We start from the raw sequence: 26,990 nt of genomic DNA, 5'->3' as shown, positions 1-26,990 counted from the left end.
TAGTGGATATTGTTCGACAGTATGTACGGGTGGTTTGAAGTAATTTCCATGTAAAGTGGTTGCACGCTTTTACTTTAATATGTACAGTAGTCATTCTATAAACAAAAAAGACAATAACAAGAAAGGTTTGTGTCATTGTCTCACAGAATCAGGATGCTGCAGTGCTATTCATTGTGTTGCGCGTGAAGGTATATAATGTCTGGACTGTCATTGACTTTCTGTCTTTAATTCTCAGGTATGAGCTACGAATGCGCTACTTTCCTAAAGGTTACCTCAGTCATTTCTCAGAAGACAAACCCTCGCTCAACTACCTCTATCACCAGGTGTGACAACACAGAATCATAAGAAGCAGATACGAGTAGATCAACTCAAAGATAATAGTTCAAATTCCTACAAAGTCAACAAAGCTTGATTACAACACTTTTCTCCTGCCTTAAATCAAGACTTAGCTTTATAGAGATGTATAAAATTTGTAAGCTGTGCTGTCACACTTTGTTTCAACAGGTAAAGAGTGATTACATGCAACATATCGCCGATCAAGTGGATCAAGAGGTTGCTTTGAAACTAGGCTGTCTAGAAATAAGGTGAGACAACTGCATAGAAGTGTTACCTCTTGCCATGTACTTAAAAAGTTTGTTTTCTTGGTTTGTGTTGGTTCTAATTGCAATCATCCCTCGATTATACAGGCGTTTCTTCAGAGAGATGCCAGGAAATGCCCTGGACAAGAAATCCAACTATGAACTCCTAGAGTAAAATTTATTTAATTACATTGTCTAATTTGTGTGAATATTCACTTATCCAACGTAATATTTGGTGATGCTGTTGTTTGTTTTAGGAAAGATGTTGGTTTGAGAAGGTTCTTCCCCAAAAGCCTGCTGGACTCTCTAAAGGTAAGATCAAAACAATGGGATCAATAGCAGACATGTCCTTGGTCATTGCCACATAACCTCATCTGCTGGCTACTTTGGTTGAATGAATGTTGACACAACAGATATTTGCCTTGGTCTTTGGATAAGTGATTATGTAGGATAAAGCTGAACACGTTAGTCACAGACAGACGGTCTGGGTGTAGTTGTTCACTCACCTGACTTCTGTGCAGTCAGCATGGGTTCGGATTGACTGGAGGCCAGTCCGGGGTGTAGTCTGTCTTTTGCCTGATGTCAGCTGAGATAGGCACAGGCTTCCTGTGATTCTGAGGGGTATAAGTGGACTAAAAAATGGATGAATGGAATTTGAACACAGCTTTGGCAGCGTGCAGCAAAATATTTTATCTTTAGCTATCTGGGCCTGGTCTAGGTATCGTGTAGTAAGATACTTATTTGTATTTTAAATGTCTCTCTTTCACCTTTTTCTCAGGCAAAGACGCTTCGTAAGCATATCCAGCAGACGTTTAAGCAGTTCGCCAACCTCAACGATGAGCAGAGCATCCACAAGTTTTTTGAAATCATCTCTCCCATCTACCACTTCGACAAGGAGTGCTTCAAATGTGCATTAGGGGTAGGACAGCATTCAATTCAGAGTCCAAACGTTCCATGTTTAGATGGGTTGTGAAGGTCATTCACACATTTCCCAGCCGTATCATGTCATTCTCGTGGAAGCCCGGAATTTGTTTAGCTCTCTGTGTGGAATGCTATCATGGTAATGACTTACCAGAACCAAACAAGGTCAGATTAAACCTTTCCCCATTTGTCCTACAGTCTTACTTTCTCACCGGACACCACTTTAGGTCGGGAGAGTGTTATTAATTTAACAATGTACTTATTTAAGTTGTACTTTATAGTGCTATACAGTAGAAATGCACTGTGATACATACATACAGGAAGTATGATGTCATGAATAGCTGAACAGTTAAGTCACAATAATAAACATACTGTATTGTTAATTTGATATCTCCCTGACAGTGTCAAACTAATCTTAACAATATTGTCTTTGTACGGAGGAAATGGGGAAAAATATTGAAAATATTATTCCTTACATTTTGCTGGCATAGTGCAGTGCAAGTTAAAAAAAAAAGGTTTTTTAGGATGTTCCACCAAGTAACAGACACAGTGTTTTACTCTTTTCTACTGCTGGGCCATTAACTTTAGACAAAAGAATAGTTTGGGATAACATGGATTGTAGAGGTACAGTTGAGTAAATTATCATAAGATATTATATGATATGGATGAAAAAATAAAGAAAAGTTATATTGTGCTTGTTTTCTCTGTCTTTTCAGTCCAGCTGGGTAATATCAGTAGAGTTAGCAATCGGACCAGAGGAAGGAATCAGCTACCTCACAGACAAGGGCTCAACGGTGAGTATTATCATTAGCTTTAACATGACTCTCAATTCTGAGTCAATATTACAGTATTATAACTAATGCTACATATCGCACTACTGTAGAAATCGTCATATTCTAGAATTAGGGGCCAGTGTTAGCTTATTCATTATTGTTCCTCTTTGAGCCCTTAATTTATTCATTTTTTATTAATTTTAAATTAAATTTAACCAGGAAAACCTCAATGAGATTAAAATTTTCCTTTACAAGTGTCTTGCTCCAGGACAACAAAAAGTTAATTGTAGTTCACTACACTGCCCTCCACTGGTTTTTCTTGCGTGTATAGTTGACATGTTTCCTCCTCATTTTGATGTTTCAATAGCTATTGGATGATAATTAGGTGTGATTTGTTTTTGTGTCTCCAGCCCACCCATTTAGCTAACTTCAACCAGGTTCAGTCCATCCAGTATTCACCCTTAGAGGAAAAGGACAGGAAAGGCATGCTACAGCTCAACGTAGCAGGAGCTCCGGAGGTGACAGCACACTTTAGCACATGTGCACACGCACGTACACACACACACACACACACACACACACACACAGAAGTAATACCTCATGTTGTCACGTCGAAATTGTCAAATGATGGATTTTTGTCGACTTTATTCACGGTGACGGAAAGTCCATCAGAATTGTTGCGTAACCTATGCGTGTAACCATCATCACATGCTTGTGACTCATTATTTTTCCTTTTAACTCGGAGTGACACAGTTTCCTGGTAAAGATGAAGACAGTGTCAGCATGTGTATGTCGATGGTGGACATATGGCAGAACAGTGTGCGAGTGGAAAAACATGTTGACATCACGTCATAACTATCTTTTTCTGTGCACAGGAGACCAAATTTACGTGTGTGGATGTGTACTTTTGGAAGATGTTATTTGTTATAAAATTGTGCTGCTTATCAGGCTAATGTTTGTGTGTTCTGTGTTTCTGGGCAGCCTCTCACAGTCACCACAGCATCGCTGACTACAGCGGAAAACATGGCTGACCTGATTGACGGTTACTGTCGACTCTTCTCCTCAACGAGTCACTCCTTCATCGTCAGAGTCCACAAAGGTAGAACACATTGCCACTTCCATGTATTTTAGGCTTATTGCCACAGCAGTGGTTGTTTTCTGCGGCGATAAAAAAAAAAAAAGAGCTGGTGTGTGTGTTCGAATATTGTCAATATAGTACAACAATACAGTCAGCAAACCAGATAATGAACTCTGCTTTTGACTGGAGATGCTTGTCACTTTGAATACCAACCCTTCGTATGGATTTTTCTAAAAATAATTGTCTGCAAATAGCGATGTGTTACCGCTCACCACGGTATCTCTGTTTTGTCTTGCAGAGGGCGATAGAGCGCTACCATCCATCCCAAAGTAAGTACGGCAACTTCCGATACATTCTGCACATCTGACTTTATTTTTAAGATAATATAAATGCAGCAAAATCTCAAAACTCGATATTCAGTTTTCTTATTTCCTAATCAACATGAATGTTAATGACACATGACAGGGTGTAACTTAATTTTGTCCGACGCAGGGTATCAAATCACGAGAGGCGGATGGAAAAACGGATGGACGGCGTACGAACCAGAGCAGTTTGTGTGTCAGGTAGAAGACTCATTGACTTCTTCAGTGTCTGTCAGCATCTGCTAAGTATAATGTTCTGAATGACTGGCGAGTGACAGAAGGCTTTGTGGATGTGTGTGTGTGTGTGTGTGTGTGCCCCCTGTTTCCCTTATAAAGCCCCTCTGTGTTTGCAGTGAAGAGTCTCTCTCTCTCTCACCATATGTTTGCATGGAGAGCTTTAGTCACTGCCACTCAGCTTTAACTTCCTAAGCGTCCTTAACCTCTGACTAACTCCCAGTTAATCAATGCAATGGATCTGGAGCTAACTGTTCATGCGTACTAATGTTTCAAATTCTCTCCTCCCTTCTTTGTACGCATCTCTTGCTGCATGTGGCTTCTGCAGGGCACAATAGTGGCGATGGTAAACAATATCATTTCTTTTACGTTCCTGCTTGATTTGATCTTACTGCATGTGTTCAAAGAATCCATCTGCGCGTCAGTAACTGATGCTGCTTTCTCCATGACTCAACCTGTTTTTGTTACACATTCTGGAAAGAACAAGCATTTCCATCCCTCCCTTTTCCTCTTTGTGTCTGCCTCTCACCACTGCACATCACTCTTTTCTGTCCCCGTCACTTGCGTGCACATTAGTCTGACCGTAATTGTTGTGCATGTGCTCCGAGTTGGATATGGTGGCATTCTTTTGGACAGGTAATTGTGTCCAATCATTTCTTCAGTTCATCATTTGTTTTAAAAGATTTGTACTTCATTGGTCATTTCTGGTGATACCTTATTTTAATTGATTTATTTTTTTTGTAATAACATTTGAGGCTTCAATTTTCTCTTTTAGTCACCTCTGTCTCTTTGGCTCTACAGAAACAGACGACTATGCTGAGATCATAGATGAGGAGGACACCTATACAATGCCTTCAAGTAAGTCGACCAGCATACACATGGTGACATATAGTACAAGCACTTCATGTTACAAAATGGGAGTCTCACTTAGTGGATTTGGTCAGACCTGTGTGATCTTGAGAACTGCATGACAGGATTAGTTCAATTTGTTTGTGATTAAGAATGCGGAACGTCCAAAAGGATCATGCGCGTGTGTGTGTCTTTATTTGTGTGTGTGTGTGTGTGTGTGTGTGCGTGTGTATGTGTGTGAGAGAGTGTGTCTGTGCGGTCGTCCTGTGATTTATTCTTTTCTGTCAATTTTCATTGTGAAAATATTTTGCTTCCATCACCGTTGAACCTGTCTTATCTTGGATTTGTCAGATAAGCCGACTATTTCTGTGCCTTATTTTATCGCACACATCACCTCATACATGAGAAAGTCGCATGCAAAATGAGATTCAACTAAAAAAAACTAAACTTAAAAAAAAAAAAAAAAAAAAAAAAGATAGCCAGATAAATATTGTCTAAGAAGAAGAATGATTTGCTTTAGCTTTTAAATATGTCTTTTGGTTCCACTCAAAGTCAAAACTCCTGAACCTTATCTTCAAATGACTTAGGGGGCATGAAAAATGTTCTGAACCCGCTCCAGTATTCTAACTGAACGCTAAAAAAAAGTTGAAAGAACAAGTACCGTTGTCAGATTGAGTAATCTTATCTCGAAAGGGGAAGCACTAAAATAACAATGTTTGTATATTTATAGGCCCACATTATATTTTTGTAGTATTTGGGTGTTACAAGATCAAGTATTAATCTTCCTCAAGATGGATTGATCTACTAACAATGGACATAAGTATTGGGACTAGTCATATTAATGTATGCTGGTAACCAGGGAACCAAACTACTATATACAGTATGCTAACTGTCTCCACTAGCAAAATCTGACGTAGTGAAGAGTTTCTTTTTCTATGCAAAGTATACATTTTGTAAATCCTGGACCAACTTTAGCATAACTTGATTTCTGTCAAATCAACAATCACTGAAATATTCCAAGTATGCTTGTCGTTGTACTCACAGCTAGTTATTTTGTCTCCTATCAATAACCAATTTCCCCAGAATACTATGGACTAGATCAAGGTAATGATTTGAACATACATATAACTAGTTCTATTGTGCTGGTACTTTGAATTGGTGGTTGTTGTGATCCTCATTTGATGTCTGCCTGCAACTGAAAATAAACATCAGAATGTACTGTATGATGTGTAACCCCAACCCTTCCTCCTTGTGTTCAAATTTGTATTGTAACTTTGGGACCAAATTGGTCTGACATGCAAGACATGAACATTCAAAAAAAGGAAGGAATAAGTATTTCTACAGTTTCTTTGAGATAGAGTAAGTGTACGATCAACTTCACAGGGAAAATGAAATCGCTATGGCTCAAGCATTACCGACTCTCACATTTATACCATCAGCTTGACTTTTTCCCCCTGAGTAAAACATACGAATTTGTGTATGCCATCGTGCGGTGACACCAAAATTTCAACATTGTTACACGGCATGCTCGGTCGGGTATGCTGTTGTTGCATGCAGCCTGCTACCAAGCTTGCCAGAGTAGATGGGCAAATTCACTCTTTGATGGATAATCCAGTATACATATTTTTCCAACAAATGATATACTGTATACTCCAGGGTAAAACTCAATGCGCCCTGCGTACAATAGTTTGCGCGAGTAATGTGCTCACCTAATCACATGCAAATGACAACTTTGCACGCTGTGCTCTGACAAGCTTAGTAATATTGTGTGTGGGTAGTGGTATGGTACGTTTGGTCCTAATTGTCTTCACCTTGTGTCTGTGTGTGCTTGTTTTCATGCGTATATTGTATATCCAGCACAGGACTATGAAATTCAACGGGATTGCATTGAACTGGGCCGCTGCATAGGTGAGGGTCAGTTTGGGGACGTCCACCAAGGAGTCTACATCAGCCCGGTGAGTACGCACAGAGAGACACATACGAGAGGGTATTATTTCTGTTGTTCATTTTTATTATGAATCATGTATATTATTTATTGTTTGTGCGTTCCAATCTACGCAATCGGCAATGTTGGTGGAATAGATACTGGAAGTAATACAATCAGATCAGACAAGTGCTTGGTGCCCCCGCCACATTTGTTCAAATTAAATCATCTCTGCACTCAGCACACTTGCAGATAATAGAGATGAGAACAAAAGTACATCATTCTTTGTGTGACACCATTTTCAAACGCTTACAGCACATGGTGAGTTTAAGAAGCTTAAATGTGAATCTTTCTATTTAAATATACTCCACCGTGAAGGGTCCCATGACTCCAGTTAAATGGTTTAATTGGAGAATCAAATCCAAATCCCTAAACCATTGTAATTAACATTACTGTCAGTGAGCTTGGATCCTCTTCTCTTTAGTTACAAAAAATGCTTCGGATTGAATACAGACACCTGTAATTATTAAGTCTCTTTTTCTCCCCTCATTTTCTGAAAGAAGAAACATCGATCACATCCAGAAAACGTGCATTCGGGATATGTGATGAATCTAAATGACAATTCTACAATTTAATTTGAAAGAAATAGTATGAATTAATTTGAAAAGGCCTTTCAATAACCTTAAAGATCAAATACGACAATAATTGAATACTGGGCATGTTAGGTTCCCTGCATTAGTATCGAATATGATTGTTGAAAATGTTTTGGTGTGTCTCTTATCTTGCAGGAAAACCCGGCATTGTCTGTGGCAGTAAAGACGTGTAAGAATTCAACATCGGACAGTGTCAGGGAGAAATTTCTCCAAGAAGCATGTAAGCTTTTAATGTGTGTTGTGATGAAAAGCAAAATGTTTACTTCTGGTCGCTTGGAGAGGAATATTGAGATCCCACGTTGTCACCTCTAGTAACCATGCGTCAGTTCGACCATCCTCACATTGTCAAGCTGATGGGCGTCATTACAGAGAATCCAGTCTGGATCATCATGGAGCTTTGCACACTTGGAGAGGTAAGATAATTATTACTTATAACGGTCGACAGTACTCCTACGTATTTTACTTTTGTGCCTTCCACAGTTACGTTCTTTCCTGCAAGTGAGGAAGTACAGTCTAGACCTGGCCACTCTCATCCTTTACTCCTACCAGCTCAGCACGGCATTGGCCTACCTGGAGAGCAAACGCTTTGTGCACAGGTGTGTTTCCTTTTGTATTTATTTTTTATTCATTTGGACGTTCGTGACTTCATCTCTGGAATAAAAATAGAAATGGTATGTACTAGTAATGGTAACTATAAATAAAGACCTCGAATGGAACTCAGTAAAGCTCATACATCTGCAATTTGGATGCTTATCAAGTTGTGCATCTTCATACTCCTTATGCCCAGGAAGTATTTAATACAACCATGTTGGCGATGGTTGCACATCTAATTCCATAGCTTCTGGTCTGCTTTGCATAAGTAGAAATAACAGTCAAATCCCGAAGCAGACTGTGACATTCAGGATTATCGCCACCTACTGAAGACTTTAGGCTAGCGTTATGCTTTTTCTCTTCAGGGATATAGCAGCACGGAACGTCCTGGTATCAACTGTTGACTGTGTGAAGCTGGGTGACTTTGGTTTGTCAAGGTACATGGAAGACAGTTCTTACTACAAAGGTAAGAATCCTACCCCCAGGTGTTTTTTTTATTTTTTAAATGAAAGACACCTAACTGGCAACTGATGTAAGTACAACAGTTGATCTCATTTTTCTCAGCATCGAAGGGTAAGCTGCCCATTAAATGGATGGCTCCTGAGTCTATCAACTTTAGAAGATTTACCACAGCCAGTGATGTCTGGATGTTTGGTAATTTCTGCATTATATACTAACTACACTGTACTTGAAAAATGTTTTTTTTAATTTGGATAATAGATGATTCTGTTCACCATTTACCTGTGCAAATATTTAGATCATTGGTCTTTTTTGGGGGGGGGCTTTGTGTAGGTGTCTGTATGTGGGAAATTCTGATGTTTGGCATCAAGCCTTTCCAAGGTGTAAAAAACAACGACGTCATTGGGAGGATAGAGAATGGCGAACGACTGGCCATGCCCCCTCAATGCCCTCCTACCCTGTACAGCTTGATGACAAAGTGTTGGTCGTATGATCCTAGCAAGAGGCCACGCTTCAATGAACTGAAAACCCAGCTCAGGTATTGATTTGAAATTGCGGTTTGAATGTGAGCAGATGAACGGTTGAACTTGTCTTTACCGTACACGGTATATGCGTCACCTTTCCCATCTTGGCAGCAAAAGACTTTGTCCATGGTGTTGCCATTTTCATTTTCCAACCGTTTTGGTCTAATTGAATTACAGTAACTGCTGATTCATAATCATGCAGTAAATCTCTGACATTGTAAAGTGTGGTCGTATTTCTTCCTTTGCTTGTCCTCTTGTTCATCATAATCTCATCCCCTGGCCCAAGTCCTTTGCTGCCTTACTTTGGCAATATACTGAGCAAGTATAGTAAATGTGACAATTTTGGGGAAGATACCAGCATCATATTGGTGTAGCGGTAATGTACGCGTGCTGCCTTTTGTGCAGACAGATGAGTTTGGTTCCTGAGCAGTGCCCCAAGCCCGGATAAAGAAAGAAAACCCGGATAAAAGAGAGGGTGGGTTGTGTCACGAAGGGCATCTGGTGTTTAAACTCTGCCAAACAAATCATGCAATGACTCGCTGTGTTTGTGTTGCTACTCCCATTTGACTTGAAAGCCTGTTAGCACTTTCCATAGTGACAGTTAGATTTTCTTTCATCCTTTGGACAGCAGGTGTCACTGTGGTTCCGCAGAGTCATTTTGAGCGAGAAATTACAGTAGTCTTAATTAAATGCATGCTAATGTGGATTCACATTACAGTATTTCCTTTCCTTTTTTATTTTCCTTCCTTTCCAATACGAAATCACATTCATGTTTACATCCATTTATGATGCTCATGATGACAGACGATGCCATAAAACAGACAATTTTGCTGTTTCTGCCTTGGTCATCCTTAATGTTAGGTTTTGCACATTTACAGAATTAAAAAAAGAATTATAATGCAACACTAGGTTTCCTTTATGCACATGTGTTTTCTGACTCATTTAAAAACACTAAACTAGGGAAATAAGCGTATATATTTGACTGCCGTGGTTTTTATGTCTCTCCAAACCAGCATGACTCACACCTTAAGTTCCAACATGGTACCTCCTCTTTCATTTGTGTCAGCTTTTCTTACTGTACTACACCCATTTCGTCCGCTTTGTGGCAGAACTCGGTGTCATCGTAATCTCACTGTCTTCATTGTTTGCGTTCATATATTTCAATCCAGCTACATTGTCCAACTTCATGGAAGTCAAGTTGGTCTCATTAGTCTTCCACAAATGCCGTACTTGATGGCTCGGGGGAATGGTCTGAAAGCAGAGCAAACCTGACACAATGTTCAGTACTTTATTTTAATGGAATTGTTATTGTTTGAGGGGGTCTTTCATTCTTGTGCAAGTGACTGGCTGCATTAGCTAGAAAAAGTCATGCTTTGAAGGGTCTATGCGAGTTTGGTTCTCTCTTGGTCTGGAAAACATTTATATCATGTTATCAATTATAGGTTTCGCCTGCCAAATATGCAGCTCTCAGCTTCCCTTACAGTTTTCCTAGACAGAGGACCAATGTGTGTGTGCATGTGTGCGTGTGTGTGTTTACACAGTGGGCAACTGCCAGGGGCAACATCTTGCCAATGAAAACAGAGAAAGACAGAATAGTGAGAGAGAATGAGTGCAAGAAAGAAAGAGAGGAGTAAGCGAGTCTTCAGTCGCGCTCTTCTCAAATAGTCAGACTTCTTTTTCTTGTTCCGCGAGCTGTGTGATCTTTTTTTCTATACTGCATTGTAGCATGTTGCTGTCAACCTGCCAGATGGATTGAGTTTTGTCTTGTTAGCGATGCTGGAATTGTTGCAGTTGTTCAGCTTTGTCCCCAAGTGCTCCTCATTAGTGGATTTTATTGGCTGTAAAAGTTGATGTTGAGTGGATACACTGCTGCGATTATATTGTCCTGCACTTGAGGTAAAGTCTCGCCTTCTTTATGTCTTCCTTTCAAAGACTAACAAATGTTGTGACAATCTTAAATACAGTGAGAACATTTTTCCCCAATTTGCTCAACTCCAATTGTGCTACTGTATTTAGTGACTGCAGTATGCTGCATGTGGTAAACAATGTCGAAGAAGGCTAGTTTTTCCTGGTTTGTTGAATTTTGTTGCAGTTTGTTAAACTTAAGGATGTGTACCCCTTTTCTAAGCACTGACAAACACTATAGTTTAATTATTTCTGTATAAACAAAACCCATTTCTTTGTGCAGGGTGGTAAACTGATTGAGATGTGCTCAGCAGGAATACATTTTCCCCCTTTTTTGCCCTCTGTGACTACATGTAACGAGGAAAGCAGTCAGACGAAGTCTTGATTAAGAAGTCAAAGCATCTGAACATGTTTCAGGGCTTTTTCATATTATGTTATATTTAAACTAATTTCAAATGTGCAATCTGATTGCACACAGTACCTAGAGTAGGATTTAAAATGTTTAATATATATTGTTTTCTTGAAATACGCATTCTGGTTGTCATCAATGTGTGGATTCTCACTAAAATCATTTAAAATTTAAACAAAGCAAATGAAAACAATTTTTTTCTTGGTTCATGCAATGATGAGATGGACCACAGTTCAGCATCTCCGATCTTTTGCCCCTCTACCTCCCAAAATGGCATGTCAGGCCATCTATTGTGCATTACCTAATAGTTCTAAATCTCAGTGCACTCTTTTGTAATATTAGAGGTGTATACGTACTGTATTCTTGGTTTGTGCTGCCAAGAGATTTTACATTGGACAGCTCTCAGGTGAGAAGAGAGTTAAAATAAAGCTGGGTGTTTCTGACAAAATCCAAGACTCAGCTGTCTTCCTGGTCTGTATAAATAAACAGGCCTTGTTGTTCCAGATGGTGATGTGGTGTTGGTGGGGAAGGAGAGTTAATATTGCCAGGAGGTGAGCTTATCATGAGTTCACCCCTTATATAATATTATTTACTCCAATAATGTGAGGCAGGTTTACGTGGCACTTTGATTTATAGTATTTTAAGCAACATTGGTGAAGAGAATTAATTAGAAAGATTAAAACCATCTTTTTCCGTCTCGAGAACAAATATACAGTATATACCCGGTTCACCTTTGCCAATAGAGCCCATTGTAAATTACAGAGTGAACCCAAAAATGATGCTCTACCAGATTGATGGCCGACTAAAGAAGAGGCTCCCTGCCTTAGATACCCGCCCCCTTCGCTCTTTCAAATACAGAAATCGCGAGACTTATCTCTCATGAAAAACTATACCGTTATACCAGTCCACAATTGAAAGAACAAATGCCCAAACCAGGATCCAATCATACTTTTACTAAAACCAGCTCCGCAACATAAACCCACTTGAGATCAGAGACATTTCATATTGAATAAAAAACTTAAACCATAGTTGCATATGCAATAAATGGAATAGTCATTTTAAAGCTTGAGTTGACTAATCGTTTTAAATGCAATAATATTATACGTAAAATCAACGTATAAATGCACATGACGGGAGTTTTCTTTGTCTCGCTCGCCAATCCGACACCAAATCCCTTGAAGAAAACGCCCAAATGTAATGCAAATACATATCTTCAATATTATTAAGTGTTTTTTTAATTTTGGTTTTACAAGTTATTTTGTCTGTAAGCCTAAATAGGAATGTCCCCACTTACACTTATACAAATCTACATTCTAATTGAAATAAAAGACATGTCCGGCCAAGAGACGAACTTGGACAGGTGCAGGGACACGCACACACACACTAACACACATGGTGGGAGACAACAGTATAGGAGGGTAATGATGATGTTTCTCAAAATAGCATTTAGTCTTGTTGAGGGCATGAGAGTCGAGTGTGTGCTGGATCGTGAAGCCGTTCTGTTTTCCGTTTTGTGAGCCATCAACTCTTCAGCTCCTCTTGGAATCGTTCTGATTTGGTTTAACAGTTTTTCTCCCAGGTCAGTAAGAGCCGATGTAGCAAGGACATTTGATTTTTAAATGGTTTTATATATATATATATATATATATATATATATATATATATATATATGTTTCTATATTATTTTAAAAAATATATATATATATATATATATTTTATGTTATTATTATTTTTTTTCATATTTTTTTGACACGGGTATAAAGTAAGATTTGAAAAATTTTAAGATTTCTGAAGCTGGAACAGAGTATTGGTTTAACTTTGTGCTTACAATTTAAGGTACTGTAATTTCTCATTTATAATGCGCATTTTTTACCCCCAAAAATTGTCAAAAGTCAATAGTGCGCATTATACATGGGTATAGGAGAAAATGTGTTTTGCCTGGTACTTCATGTTTTCTTAAAATAATTGTACACATCTTAAAAATCCTGCCTGGGTAATCAAACTTATGAGCACAACTGTGTGTTTTCTCATTTACGAAATATAAGTAGGGCCGTGAATTTCAAAATAAAAGCATGTAAATAAAAAGAAAGTATTGTGTGTTCAAATAAAGTGTTTACCTTCAGAATAATTCTTTGAAAAAACAAACAAAATACAGATAATACTTCATGTTTTGGTCATATGGGTAGAAGCAAAATCATGCATTCTAAAAATGCATTATACATAGGTAGAAGGGTTTTCCAGAATTTTGAGGTAAACTTTGGGGGTGCACATTATACATGGGGGCACATTATACACGAGAAATTACGGTAGTAGTTTATTAAGGCAGTCAGCGCACTCTAACAAATGTCTTGTAAGCATTTGTGACAAGTATTTTTATTGCTTTCTTTTATGTGATCACTATAGCATATGGTTACCAGTATGTTCTTATTACAGTCTCTTTAAGAGGTGTGCTCATGTGGAAACATTTGAAAGGTTGCTTGTTTGTAAGGGCATATGTATGTATATTTGTTAAGGTGTTCCAAGTACCAGTAGTTTTAAATACCAGCTTACTGTAGGTAGATTCAGGCGCTATTATGTTTTTAATTAAACTTGCACTTTTGACAAAGAGCAGACACTTGTGGAAAGACTTTATGACCACTGAGCCACAATATATAGGATTAAAACTCTACAGTGGTTAATGGCCCATATAGTTTTCTTCTCAGTTGCAATACTGGATTGCAATCCTTCTTCAGAGAAAAGAGATTTTTTTTGTTTTGTTCAAGTACCATTCAACAGAAACACTTCTTACGTAACCTTGTTTTTCCTCACTTTTTACAGTACCATACTAGAGGAGGAGAAGGCCCAGCAGAAGGAGAGGAACAGGATGGAGATGAGGAGGCAGGTCACTGTATCTTGGGACTCGGGAGGGTCTGATGAAGCGCCGCCAAAGGTAAGTTTGAATCTACCATGTTATTCCCCATTAGTGAATGCGGACACATACAACAAAGACAGTGAATATTCAGTTTGAATCACATTTAATCAGATTTTACCGGATTGACTTAATTAATTAATTAACTTAATTATGATGCTAGCCCCAATTCACAACTCAAAGCACAAACTGATGAGATTCCTATCAAAACCACTGCCTTTGCACCACAATTTCTGTAATAAGTCCTGTAACTGGAAAATGTGACATTACCACTTGCGTTTCATGAGTCAGAAACTCTAACCCCCGCCTTCCACGAAACCCCTCCCAACTTGTTGCTCCAGCTGCTGGCTACCTTATCCCGCTTCCAACCATCGTTCCCCCGCTGTTAACATCTGTTAACTCCTCCTCATGGTTTCAAATACAAAGCCATACAGTATGTCATGAAAACGACACATGACAGTGAGATGTTTGTTTGTGAGGCTTCACTAATGCATATTTAAGTAAAACGGAATGCTACACTGGTGTCTATTGTAGTGTAGTTCTTTAAGTTAACTTACCCTAGGGTGTTAAAATGATCGAATTCTGGAATTGATTTTGGTTACAGCTGCCGCTTTCGTATGTGTGCGTTGCTCTCTCAAAACTTTATTATTTTATATGCGTTTGTGCCTCTTCTATCTTTTTTCTTTCTATTGTGTTTGCAGCCCAGTCATCGTCCTTCCTTGCAGTCCACCTTCAGTTTGGATTGTCTGTCTGCTTCCTCTCCTCCTCACCATTGCCATCAAAACCAGCACTTTGGCTCACAGCTTTCCCTCTGCCTCGGAAACCCTCCTCCTTCATCTACCTGCTACTCCTCTCCCATACCTCCTCCTATGTCATCACTCGTATATTCCCATCATTGCTCCGCTTTTCCTTCTGAGTCACCTCTTTTACACAGCAAAACCTGTCACAGTTGCTGTTTCTCCCAGCGCCACACAAACCCAGAGTCCAGCTTCCACCTGCGGTCTCATGCTGAATTTAGTCCTCGACCTACAAATTCAGGGAGCCTGCCCGATGGCAGCTGCGCCCATAAAACAAATCCCGCTACTGACGACCACCTGCCCTGTTCGAACCAGTCAAACGCAAACAGCTCTCATCCCTTAATAAGACACTTAACTCAACTCCCTTCGCTTCCCAGCCCTTATTCTCAGAGTTGCATCTTCTCAGATACTTGGGCCTTCAACCTCCAGAACGCCAAATTCAAGACAAATTCTCAAAGTGAAACCGCTCAGTTGCCCCGCTGCCTAACTCATCTTACAGTCCACCTCCAACCTGCATCTAACCTCCAGCCCCAATGTGGGCGGCCGCTGCCACCCCAGCTCGTTCTCCCACACCTTGACAAACTAATCCCAGTGCCCTCTCTTTGCAATCCGTACACCAATACCCTTCATCCACCCGAGCAAAGGCCAGGCCCTCCTTTAACTACCCACACATCTTGTCTCACCTCATGCACGCTGCCCGCTCACAGATCGTTAAAGGCAAGTTATGCAGTTTTGCAAAAACATGCATTTAACGACTACTAGCTTGCTTTTGGAAATGCATTCTAAATGTCGCAACATTCCCTTAAAATCAGGCAAATCACACAGTTCTGTTACATGCTTAGAATATATGTACAGTATTTCTGCTCCTTCAAGACTTATTTGTCACATATAGTTCATTCTACATCATAATACTCTTATAATGAACTCTGAACTACTCCACAGACTCACAACTATTGAAACAAGGGAAATATGATCTAAATAATATCTATTGTATTACCTTCCCTTTCCTATTTATCCAACACAGAGTAAAATATTTAGTATAGATCTGACATTCACAGTTAAGGATGGCATACTGTCTATTTATGATTGAACCAACTTTCATGCAGAACAATTCCTTTACCAAACTGATTTCAGTTAAAATTGTATTTAATATTCTGGATTCTGTTGCAGTGCCCCCTATGTAGTGGTCCAAATTAGAATGTTGCGACATTTGTACTAAAATGTCCTCCATTGAACACTAACCCCATCAACCCATCCAGATCTCTAATTATTTCTACGTCCGTGGAGTGACTTTGACGGGTTTTACTTGCCAAGACGAGCATGATTGTGCAGTCAGCATGATTGTGCTGAGCCTGCCAGCGTGCTGCTGATTGACCTTCGTGGTGTTTCATTTTCTGGCAGTTGTTTGTTTTTGTCTGTGTCAGGCTTTATGTTGATGTGTCCTCAGATTATCACTCCCTATGTTTAGCCTGCTCAGAATGTCCGTCCAAATCCTTATTCCGCTGGCCGTACAAACATGCAACCATGTTCAAGATGTCACAGATAAATTACGGGTCCAAATGTTCACACAATTGCTGGCAGTTCTTGTAAATATGTCCAAATTTGTTTTGTAATATTATCACAATGACCATCAATTAGTCTTGAGCATTTGATCAGCAATTTGGGGGAAAAAAAGCAATTTAAAGTTACCGATGTGCACCAGTGAAAGAACATTGAAGGAATACAATCATATTAACTTTGGCTGTCCGCTAGAAAGCATTAAAACATTTTTACAACCACACTCCAGACTGGTTCGAAGTATTTGTGGGCGTGTTTGTGGCAGCACTGTTTTTGTATGTCAGCGCTGCACTTTCAACTTTATGGTGATCAATGTGTCTACTGTGCAGGCAATGACTCGTGCCACAAATCTTCAGCTTGCTACTCAACGCTTTTGTTTTCTTTTTAAAGATGTGCTATGGAAGGAGAAGGAATTGGGCAATTTGTTTCTCACAAAGACTTTTTTTTTTTTTTTAAACAGAAAGCTCACATGCAATGTGTGTCCAATATTTTCTACCTTTAAATTATATGTGCAAAAATGATTACATTGGTTACATAAAATAACGTATACAGTCTGATATATAGGTTATCATACCAAACACAGGGGAAGCAAAGCATCAGCATGTTGTCTACTAGTTTCAGGCCCCTACCATCATCCACCAGTAGATGGTGTTCACAACAAGGGCGGTACAGGGACTGGAACTATTTAGGATGGTGGTTTCCTGCTGTAACATCATATGTCACTGTGTTTCGTTCACTCACAGTGAAACTGTGTGGCTCTATATTGCATCTAAATAGTAATCTTAATGTTATGCTAACTGGTACAACTAACAGCTTGCCTGTAGTGTCAGTCTCTGGTTGTTTTCTTTGTTGGGGAGCTAATAGCCAGGTAAACTGCGAGCTTCATGTGTTGAATATCCTGTCCTCTAACCCTCCGACCGCATCTGCTTTATTTCTTCCTCTGACCATAGCCTAGTAGACCAGGATACCCCAGTCCCCGCTCCAGTGAAGGCTATTTCCCCAGTGCCCAGCACCCTGGCCACTACCAGGTGTGCAACCAGCTTCATCCTCAAGTCAACTATGCAGAGAATGTGATTTGTTCATTATATTGTGCTGTATTCATCACATAATCCTGTCCTCCCTCCTCATGTCAGATGGCAGGTTACCCCGGCCCTCACACGCTGCCGTCAGTGCCCAGTGCCCTTTACCCGCCGCAGGCCGCCATGCTGGAGACGCATCACGCGCACACGCACCCGCGCCACCATGTCCACGCGCACTCACATGTACAGCACCTCCCTCAGCCTCATGGGCAGGACATGGCACATTGGGGGTCAGCTATGGAGGTAAGAGACTAATTGAACGTTGCGCTTTTGTCATTTAATTTGTGTCGGACATGGACGATTACTCCTCGCCCGTCCGATGCACATTTTATGAAATTTTACCTAAAAGTTAAATATTATTTTGTGAGTAGTGTATGTTGATGAAGCAACCCATGCACAACCATTTTTTCATTGTGTCTGCCCATTGTGTTGCTGCTGCTTCTCATCAGTTTGCTATTTGGTTTTGTGTCTGTGTGCATGTTTGTCTTCATCCTTATGTCGCATGTTTGCTGTTGTACACCGTCTTTTTTTTTTGTGTCTTCTGCATGCCTGTGGTGTCTTTGTGCGTATGTGTCCGTGTTTGTGTGTAGGACAGGGCAATAGACACGCAGCTGTGTGTAGGCCAGCAGTGCCTGTTAATGGAGGAACAGCTGATGATACAGCAGCAGCAGATGGAGGAGGATCAGAGGTGGCTGGAGCAGGAGGAAAGGCTGCTGGTAACGCAAAGCACACACAGAAGACAAGAACAGAACTTTACAGGCCATGCATGAATTGTACTCATATATTGCTTCAAGCAAGAGTATTAGTATAATTACCTAATCATGACAAAGATTCCCATTTGAGTGTAAACTTGAGATGTTATTGTTACCTGCATGGAAAAACAGTCTCGCTTGCTTTTAAATTTTTTAAGTTTTGAGTGATGTCATTTTTCTTTCCATGCGCAGATGCTTGTTATCATTTTTTTAGTCAAATTCATCATCGCATTTACCAAGAACAAGCTCACATCTAACAAGAAGTACTTTACTGTAATTTTGAAGCAATTATTCTCTTGAGTTGAATAACTCGTAACTAACCTCAGATTCAAATGAGTTGGTGACGGAGACTTTTCTCTCCTTAATTTGAATAAGCACAATTTAATTTTTCATTCACAATTCTGTTACCGAGTAACAGCCGTAACGTTCTGCCGACATAAGCCCCTCTGTTTTCAACAGCTCAGAATTGCTCCTAATTTGAGGCTTTAAATTCCTTGCTTGAAAACAGACGTTTGTTCACCGAGAACTGCTTTAATTTTAGACTCTTGCAGTCAGACCTATAAGAAAAAGATACTGGAATAATGCAGGCTTGCTGATTACTTCATCGTAGAATCCACTTCTATTGAGCCTCCTTCTGTGGCATGCCTGTTGTTATACTGTATGCAGAAATTATGTGTGGCAGCCTCTACTAATCAAAAATCCAAAATGTACTTGCAGTATACAAAGATAACAATGAAGCAAGGAAGAGTTCCTATAGGATGCATATTTCTACAATGGTGTGTGCGTGTGTGTGTGTGTGTGTGTGTGTGTGTGTGCGTGCGTGCGTGCGTTTGCAGGCAGGTGGGGCCTGTGGGAATTCCAAGCTAATGATAGTCTTTAAGAATCTGACAGCCCAGTCAACGCACACACAACCACCCAGTGACAACAGACAAGTTCACTGAAAACGTGCATGTATTTTGCAGTCTGGTTTTATAGTGCAAGTACCTTCAGGGAGGGGTGAGAGAGAGGAGGAGGAGGAGGAAGATGGGCTTTGGGGGAGAAAGTGGTCGACGCAACCGCTCATTGGCAGCGTGCTCCATCCCTCCTCTCCTTTCCAACTCTTTTTTTCCCCCTTCTCCGGGCTTTACAGTCATATAAAAGTGTGCGGGAGGTTTGGAAGTGTTCTCCAGCACATTAACCTGCTGGCACACACACACACACACACACACAAGAATACAGACAAGAAGCAGCAGCGCTACACAAATCACCTTCGACTATATATATGAATTCCATTGCTATGCTGGTCTTCAAGTCCTGCCTTGGACAACTGGTAGGCAAAGAGGGAATGATGGGATTGTATGTGTACTTGTAGCGTAGTTGTTCTTTGTTGAATTTGGATTGAAATTGGAAAGTTGTGGTTAAGTCGCTCCAATGTTTGTGTGTATGGAAGCAGTTAGTTTGGCATCATGCAACTTCCCACTGTGTGTTCTCTGCTTTATTGGAAGTCATGTGTGGGAGTCCTGTAAGTGATGACATACTTAGGAGTTTGCTGTGCAAGTTTTTGTTTAAACTTCAGGTGGAAGTTTGTTAGCATTGTCTGATCACATTGTGGATTTTGTGTCACTGAAGACTAATTACAGTACATTTAATTTAATATGTATTCACTGCAGTGTTGTTTGAATCCTCATTTGATGATTTTTTTTGTTTTTTGTGTAATTCTTATCATTTTTATGTGCTTATTTAGAAACCGGAAAACAGAAGTTCCCGAGGTAGTCTGGACCGAGATGACGGAGGACTCCAGCCACCAGTAAGTCTTTCTGCCTCCATCATATTTCTTTCCTTTTTTTTTTTTTTCTTTTTTTTTTCCTTGCTGTTATCAGCAGTAGCATGACAGCAGCAGTGTTCTAAAGGAAACAAGTCATGTTGATAACAGTGAGTATACAGTCTTGGATGGATGGATATGCATATGAATGACTCCAATGATACCCGACACATCTTGAATTGTTCCCGTTGCACTTTGGGGTTGGAGGGGGGGAAATATTGTTCTTTATTATTTCTTTTAAAACCAGTACATCACCAAATAAAAACGTTAGAAAAAGTCTATATCTATATCTGAAATGATGAAGACTTACTCGATGTGAACTTTGGTCCTGTTTAGTTGATAAAATGTAACTGTAGCTTGTGTCATCGATTGGAAAAGATATGAATTGTTGTTCCTAACGGTATCCGTCACTGCTATAGATAGATGAACCACGATACAACTGTAGTAAATAAATCATAATTTTCGGACCAGTTAAATGAAATTTCACGCGGCACGCCTGATGAAAGTGGTTGGGAAGCACTGGTAAAAACACAAAGATGACGTCTGACACGAATGAGTCCACGTTCTGGTTAGTCTCGTTGCAAATTGCTGGCAGCATGTGTTTATTTTGATTACATCAAAGGGTTGTGATCCTAGAGCAGGAAGTAACCCATTTGTGCTGGGGTCAGCAATAATGGGTCAGTGGATTCCCACATCACAGCTGGTTATTAATAGAAAACCATTGCATCAACACCAAACGGTCGTCTTTGTGCTTCTCTCTTTGCGTCTGCGTTTTGCCGCAATCTTTTCGTGTGGAGTTTACTGGGTTCTGCCCAAATCTGGCCACCTGTAATTACAGCCAGAAAAACGCAGGGAACTATTCCGAGTGTGAAGCGTGGCGTCACAGGAAAATCCCACATGGGTCGTTTCAAGTGAAGCCATGTTCAGACCTGGAATTAACATGCTCCCTTGGTGATGAGGTCACCGCTAGACAGCTCCAAGTTCACGTGTGCTGGAGGAAATACTGCCATTTTAATCAGTAACATTCTTTTAGCACCCAAAGCCTTGTGTAAATTATTGTATCCTGGGCACACTGGATTTATAGTCGCTGGTCCCCCACTTTGATTTTGATTAGAAGCATCCCCCCCTCCGTGTGGTGTTTCTAACTGTACTTGAGAATATTACAGAGTGAATTAATCTAATCTCATCAATCTTGAAACAAGACAATTTGTCCCTAAAATAAATGAAAAAAAAATCAAAATAACTGCCAATGAAACTAGTATGAATTGACTTGAGAGGATTATTTTTGTCTTGCTGAAATTTTTTTAAAATGTCTAAATAATTACAGTAATATTTTCAATGTAATTCATACCAGAGAGAATTTTATTTTTTTGTGTGTGCCAGAAGACGTTGGCCTTGCAGCCTAATGTTGCCCTTGGCAACAGGGATATTTCAGTCTGTCTCTGCAATTCATCACACTGCCTGACCTCCTCCTCCCATAGAATGTGGTTTGTGGTGGGAGAAAGTCTCCCTCCTATATGTGTGTGTGTGTGAGGGTGGGGGGGGGTTGTTACTCTAGTCAAATATTTTCGGGTGTCTGGTTGTCAAGCCACAAGTCTCCCATTGCATGAAGACTTTTCTCAGCCTTTTGTTTTTGGTTTGTTTTCATAAAAAGAAGCCAAATAATTAACCTACAAATTAGAAGCTTAACTTGACTGGCATCATGACAAAATTTGTCAAGAACGCTTCAGGGTTCTTTGTGTGCTGTTTCTTTTCTGTGTGTGGTAACAGAACATTTTTTATGTGCATGTAACATGGTGATAGACCACCCCCCCCCCCCCCACACACACACACACACACACACACACCATTGCAAATGACAAATACAAAACTGAGTGTTGTGTGATTTGAACATTAAGTTGCATTTTCTACTTTTCTCATGCGCATAGTCTCGCCTGTAAAGTTTTCTAATTTCCTCTCGAGCTCCTACTTATGCGGACATACTTGCTAACCCAAAGTATTGTTGATGTGTTTGTTTGTGCAGACGGGAAACCAACACATATACCAGCCCGTTGGCAAAGCAGGTAATAGACAGGCCTGTAACCTTGAAATTACAGTCCCCCGACCACAGTTTTTTCCCTCTCTTTCCATTTAAACCTCTGAAGTGTGCATTTAAGGGCCTAGCATGCTTCATACAGATATAGATTTGTCTCCATCCAGCAGACAGTGTCTTTATCATGTATCCTGTACTTTGCAGTGCATTTTTTTGAGAAATTTCAGTCTCTGCGTAGGACCCTCCATCTTATATTTCTAGTTTCTACACACTATTGTTGAATTCTGTGAGATTCAACAATCTTGAGGGTAAATGCTCATAAGATTAGCTTCCGCTGGGTCGACTCCACTCTAGAACTAAGGAGATGTTTCCCGCAGAGCTTGTGGCCCCCCCAAAGAAACCACCACGACCTGGGGCCCAGAGCCAAGGGTGCAGTCTGGCCGGTCTGAACACTGCAGACAGCTACAATGACGGAGTGAAGGTACACGAGAAAGCATGCAAGTGTGCAAAAAAAAAAAAAAAACGACAACCTGATTTTTAAATTATAAATGTGCAGCATATTTGTACTTGAATGTCATCATCAAACAAAAGCAACACAACCTGTATCTAATATACACAGTGTACAGTACATGTTTAAACGCTTTCTCAATAATGTCTTCTTTTGATTTGCTTGCTCCCACTGTCACTCCTCTTCCTCCTCCTGTACTCTGCATTAATGTTGACCCCCCCCCCCGCCCCCAGGCCTGGCGGGTAAGCAGCACACTGTCTGTCTGTCTGTCTGTCTCTCGTTGTTCATCACACACATTCATTTCAGTACTCCAATCGATTCCTTACTTCTTTCCTGCTCTTCCCTTTTGCTGCAGTGTGACTTCAAGATTATTTCCCCCTTAAACAAACGCTTCTGCTCTTTAGCCAATATGAGCTTTTACTAACAATGTACAAAAAATGACTGAAAACGTAATCACACAGCTGTCTGTTTTACAACCCCAATTCCAATGAAGTTGGGACATTGTGTTAAACGTAGATAAAAACAGAATACAATGATTTGCAAATCATGTTCAACCTATCTTTAATGAATGCACTACAAAGACAAGATATTTAATGTTCAAACTGAGAAACTTTATTGTTTTTAGCAAATAATCATTAACTTTGAATTTTATGGCTGCAACAAGGAGCTTCCCTGAGTTTGGTCGGTCATTCACAAGCAAAGACGGGGCGAGGTTAACCTCTTTGTGAACAAGTGGCAAAACAGGCTGAGAAAGTTGAGGAATGCTCATCAAACATCTGTTTGGAACATCTCACAGGTGAACAGGCTAATTGGGAACAGGTAGGTGCCGTGATTGGGTAGAAAAGGAGCTTCCCTGAATTGCTCAGTTATTCACAAGCAAAGATGGGGCGAGGTTCACCTCTTTGTGAACAAGTGCGTGAGAAAAATAGTCCAAATGTTTAAGGACAATGTTCCTCAACGTACAACTGCAAGGAATTTAGGGATTTCATCATCTACGGTCCATAATATCATCAAAAGGTTCGGAGAATCTGGAGAAATCACTGCATCTAAGCAGCAAGGCCGGAAACCAACATTGAATGCCTGTGACCGTTGATCCCTCAGGCGGCACTGCATCAAAAACCAACATCAGTACGTAAAGGATATCACCACATAGGCTCAGGAACACTTCAGAAAACCAATGTCAGTAAATACAGTTCGGCGCTACAACCGTAAGTGCAACTTGAAACTCTACTATGCAAAGCAAAAGCCATTTATCAACAACGCCCCCGGCTTCTCTGGGCCCGAGCTCATCTAAGTTGGACTGACGCAAAGTGAAAAAGTGTTCTGTGGTCCGACGAATCCACATTTCAAAATGTTTTTGGAAATTGTGGACGTCGTGTCCTCCGGGCCAAAGAGGAAAACAAACATCCGGACTGTTATGGACGCAAAGTTCAAAAGCCAGCATCTGTGATGGTATGGGGCTGTGTTAGTGCCAACGGCATGGGTAACTTACACATCTGTGAAGGCGCCATTCATGCTGAAAAGGTACATACAGGTTTTGGAGAAACATGTGCTGCCATCCAAGCAACATCTTTTTCATGGACGTCCCTGCTTATTTCAGCAAGACAATCCCAAACCACATTCTGCACGTGTTACAACAGCGTGGCTTCGTAGTAAAAGAGTGTGGGTACTAGTCTGGCCTGCCTGCAGTCCAGACCTGTCTCCCATTGAAAATGTGTGGCGTATTATGAAGCGTAAAATACGACTAACGGAGACCCCGGACTGTTGAACAGCTGAAGCTGTACATCAACCAGGAATAGAAAAGAATTCCACCTTCAAAGCTTCAACAATGAGTGTCCTCAGTTCCCAAACGTTTATTGAATGTTGTTAAAAGAAAAGGTGGTGTAACACAGTGGGAAACATGACCCTGTCCCGGATTTTTGGGAACGTGTTGCAGCCATAAAATTCTAAGTTAATGATTATTTGCTAAAAACAATAAAGTTCCACAGTTTGAACATTAAATATCTTGTCTTTGTAGTGTATTCAATTAAATATAGGTTGAACATGATTTGCAAGTCATTGTATTCTGTTTTTATTCATGTGTAACACAACGTCCCAATTTAGTAGCCAATGTAATATGATCAGAAGGTTTTTATTGTCCTATTTGACTCTCGGACCGCCATATGCTGTGCCCACCTGTCATCTTATTGTACAAGGTGATCCTTTATTTGCATATCTGTTTTCATTCAGAAAATATTTCACTGAATAGCACCCATGATTTTCGGAATTTTTGCAAGTTGAGTCTAATTTCGAGAACAAGAATGTACATAGAAAGAGATGAAAAATAGAATCCGCAAAATTAAATAATGAGCCAATTTCAAATTCCAAGATCGTGTGTATGCGTTCATCTGCTTTAGAACTTTAAATACTGTAAGTTTGGTGTGTCTTAGAGCCATCTGGTGGCCATTAAAAAGAAGCGCGCATACTGATGTGGGGATTGTTGCACTGTCATAAAGCTTAAAAATAATATGTCCATTCATGTAGTCACTTCATGCGATTTAGCACATTTTTTCAATTGAATTTGATTCCAATGAAACTTGAACAGTTGCTGTGCGTTGCAATTTTCACCCGCTTTGGACTGTACAGGGTGTCCCTAAAGTCTGGACACACAGGCCACAAACGATAGTTTGAAGTATTTTTTTCAACGGCATTTTATTCAATTGGGATATTAACAGCTAACATCGTCAATATAATTTCCAGCCTTTGTGATGCAAAGTTTGATGTGCTTGTGAAGAATCGCATTGCCTCTGTGTCCATGCAGACACCACGTTCTGTATATATTACCACCACCTGCAGGACTGGATTGGATCAGTATAACTTGCTCCATCATTACTTTTTAATTGAACAAGTCTGATGGTCATCTTTAGGATTTTTCAGCCTTTGCTCAGGTCTGCGCACCCTTAGTTTCACTCATTAGTTCCTTCCAGTTTAGTGTCGGTAGCGTTGTTGACCTGCAAACCATCCAGTGGATGAGACGCATGTAAAAACATTCATGTTGTACGTCTCATCTGTATCGTCTCCACGTTTGTCGTGCTTCTCGTTGTGTTCTGTCACTTAGCAAACGCACCACTTATTGATGTTCGTACTTCACTTGGCTCAGCTACAGCCCCAAGAGATCAGCCCCCCTCCCACCGCCAATCTGGACCGCTCCAACGACAAGGTGTACGAGAACGTGACGGGCTTGGTCAAAGCTGTGATCGAGATGTCGAGCAAGATTCAGCCAGCTCCTCCCGAGGAGTACGTTCCCATGGTCAAGGTAACTGAGATGAAGCATGTTGTCTTCAAAACCTGATTTGATCAAATCCCGAAAAGTAGGCGCTATATTATGTGTTCGCTCAAAAAGCACTGCGTGTTTTGCATAATTTACTTTGGTTGGCCAGCAGCAATTCTTACAGTGTGCTGAAATGTCTCAGATGCGTGGAAATGCAGAGTTGAAAGCCGTTTTGTCATAATACGGCATGACTCCTTCGTGACCAGCTCCTAGTCAGCCCTTAGATCCTTCAAAAGCTACAAAATTCCATTGCGGAATAGATGATATGACATGATAGTTTTTGTTTGTACCATTTCGAAAAATGTCCCTGTCGCCTCTCTCGTTTTTTTTTTTCTTTTTCTGTGCTATGCTGACACCGCTGCGCGTGCTGGTTTGCACCTGCCTTTCAGACGCGCTATTTAAAGTCATAAAATCAGCCACCGCAATTCGTCTCACGTTTGATAAACCACATTCCCCATGTTAAATGAATACAATTTGCATATGATCTTCTCAGAACGCGCAAACTTTTAGTGAATAAGGCCCTCTGTGTCTTGTTTAGTACACTGATAAATAACAAGAACTGCCAGTTCTTTGGATGCAATTGACGTCATCCGAGCTCGCCTTTCTATCAGAAGTCTGCGACTCACAAAGATTTTGTGGTTTCCTGTTTTCAGGATGTGGGCCTCGCATTGAGGACGCTGCTGGCCACGGTTGACGAGACCCTGCCGCAACTTCCAGCCAGCACACACAGAGAGGTAAAACGGCAAGCAGATACGGATACAACCACAATGCCTGTAGGCATACAGTATTATATCATCATTATTATTATTGATGTACAATAAATGCTCCTTTTTTTTTTTTTGCAGATCGAGATGGCGCAAAAGCTTTTGAACTCCGACTTGGCAGAGTTGATTGGGAAAATGAAGTTAGCTCAACAGTACGTGATGACCAGGTCGGTCCTTAACATCACAATGCACAATGAATAGTTGATATTTTGGGAGGGGGGG

General features: G+C 40.4%; 1 protein-coding gene across 15 annotated transcripts in view; it reads left to right on the top strand.

The window, feature by feature from the left end:
• Positions 1–26,990, top strand: part of LOC133401786 (focal adhesion kinase 1-like) — a 46,988-nt gene that overhangs the window by 18,165 nt on the left and 1,833 nt on the right. For 4 of the 15 annotated variants that reach the window (XM_061675181.1, XM_061675180.1, XM_061675173.1 and 1 more), the window contains 30 exons: positions 236–323; positions 505–584; positions 687–749; positions 836–890; positions 1,357–1,497; positions 2,216–2,293; positions 2,683–2,790; positions 3,254–3,371; positions 3,649–3,679; positions 3,843–3,913; positions 4,275–4,292; positions 4,748–4,804; positions 5,879–5,899; positions 6,653–6,750; positions 7,508–7,592; positions 7,685–7,785; positions 7,853–7,968; positions 8,329–8,429; positions 8,528–8,617; positions 8,756–8,960; positions 14,078–14,189; positions 17,473–17,550; positions 17,656–17,844; positions 18,192–18,317; positions 20,077–20,139; positions 22,178–22,217; positions 22,564–22,667; positions 25,792–25,989; positions 26,658–26,738; positions 26,850–26,935. In XM_061675181.1, the coding sequence (XP_061531165.1) occupies positions 236–323; positions 505–584; positions 687–749; positions 836–890; positions 1,357–1,497; positions 2,216–2,293; positions 2,683–2,790; positions 3,254–3,371; positions 3,649–3,679; positions 3,843–3,913; positions 4,275–4,292; positions 4,748–4,804; positions 5,879–5,899; positions 6,653–6,750; positions 7,508–7,592; positions 7,685–7,785; positions 7,853–7,968; positions 8,329–8,429; positions 8,528–8,617; positions 8,756–8,960; positions 14,078–14,189; positions 17,473–17,550; positions 17,656–17,844; positions 18,192–18,317; positions 20,077–20,139; positions 22,178–22,217; positions 22,564–22,667; positions 25,792–25,989; positions 26,658–26,738; positions 26,850–26,935 (2,802 nt within the window). Of the gene's footprint in view, positions 1–235; positions 324–504; positions 585–686; positions 750–835; positions 891–1,356; positions 1,498–2,215; positions 2,294–2,682; positions 2,791–3,253; positions 3,372–3,648; positions 3,680–3,842; positions 3,914–4,274; positions 4,293–4,347; positions 4,583–4,747; positions 4,805–5,878; positions 5,900–6,652; positions 6,751–7,507; positions 7,593–7,684; positions 7,786–7,852; positions 7,969–8,328; positions 8,430–8,527; positions 8,618–8,755; positions 8,961–10,570; positions 10,843–14,077; positions 14,190–17,472; positions 17,551–17,655; positions 17,845–18,191; positions 18,318–20,076; positions 20,140–22,177; positions 22,218–22,563; positions 22,668–25,791; positions 25,990–26,657; positions 26,739–26,849; positions 26,936–26,990 lie in introns of those variants that run through there. The other 11 variants (XM_061675178.1, XM_061675174.1, XM_061675186.1 and 8 more) reach the window with 11 other exon arrangements.

This window comes from Phycodurus eques, chromosome 4, assembly GCF_024500275.1.
Source record: "Phycodurus eques isolate BA_2022a chromosome 4, UOR_Pequ_1.1, whole genome shotgun sequence".
Lineage (NCBI taxonomy): Eukaryota > Metazoa > Chordata > Actinopteri > Syngnathiformes > Syngnathidae > Phycodurus > Phycodurus eques.
The sequence above is the reverse complement of the archived record's forward strand: the minus strand, read 5'-3'. Positions and strand labels throughout refer to the sequence as shown.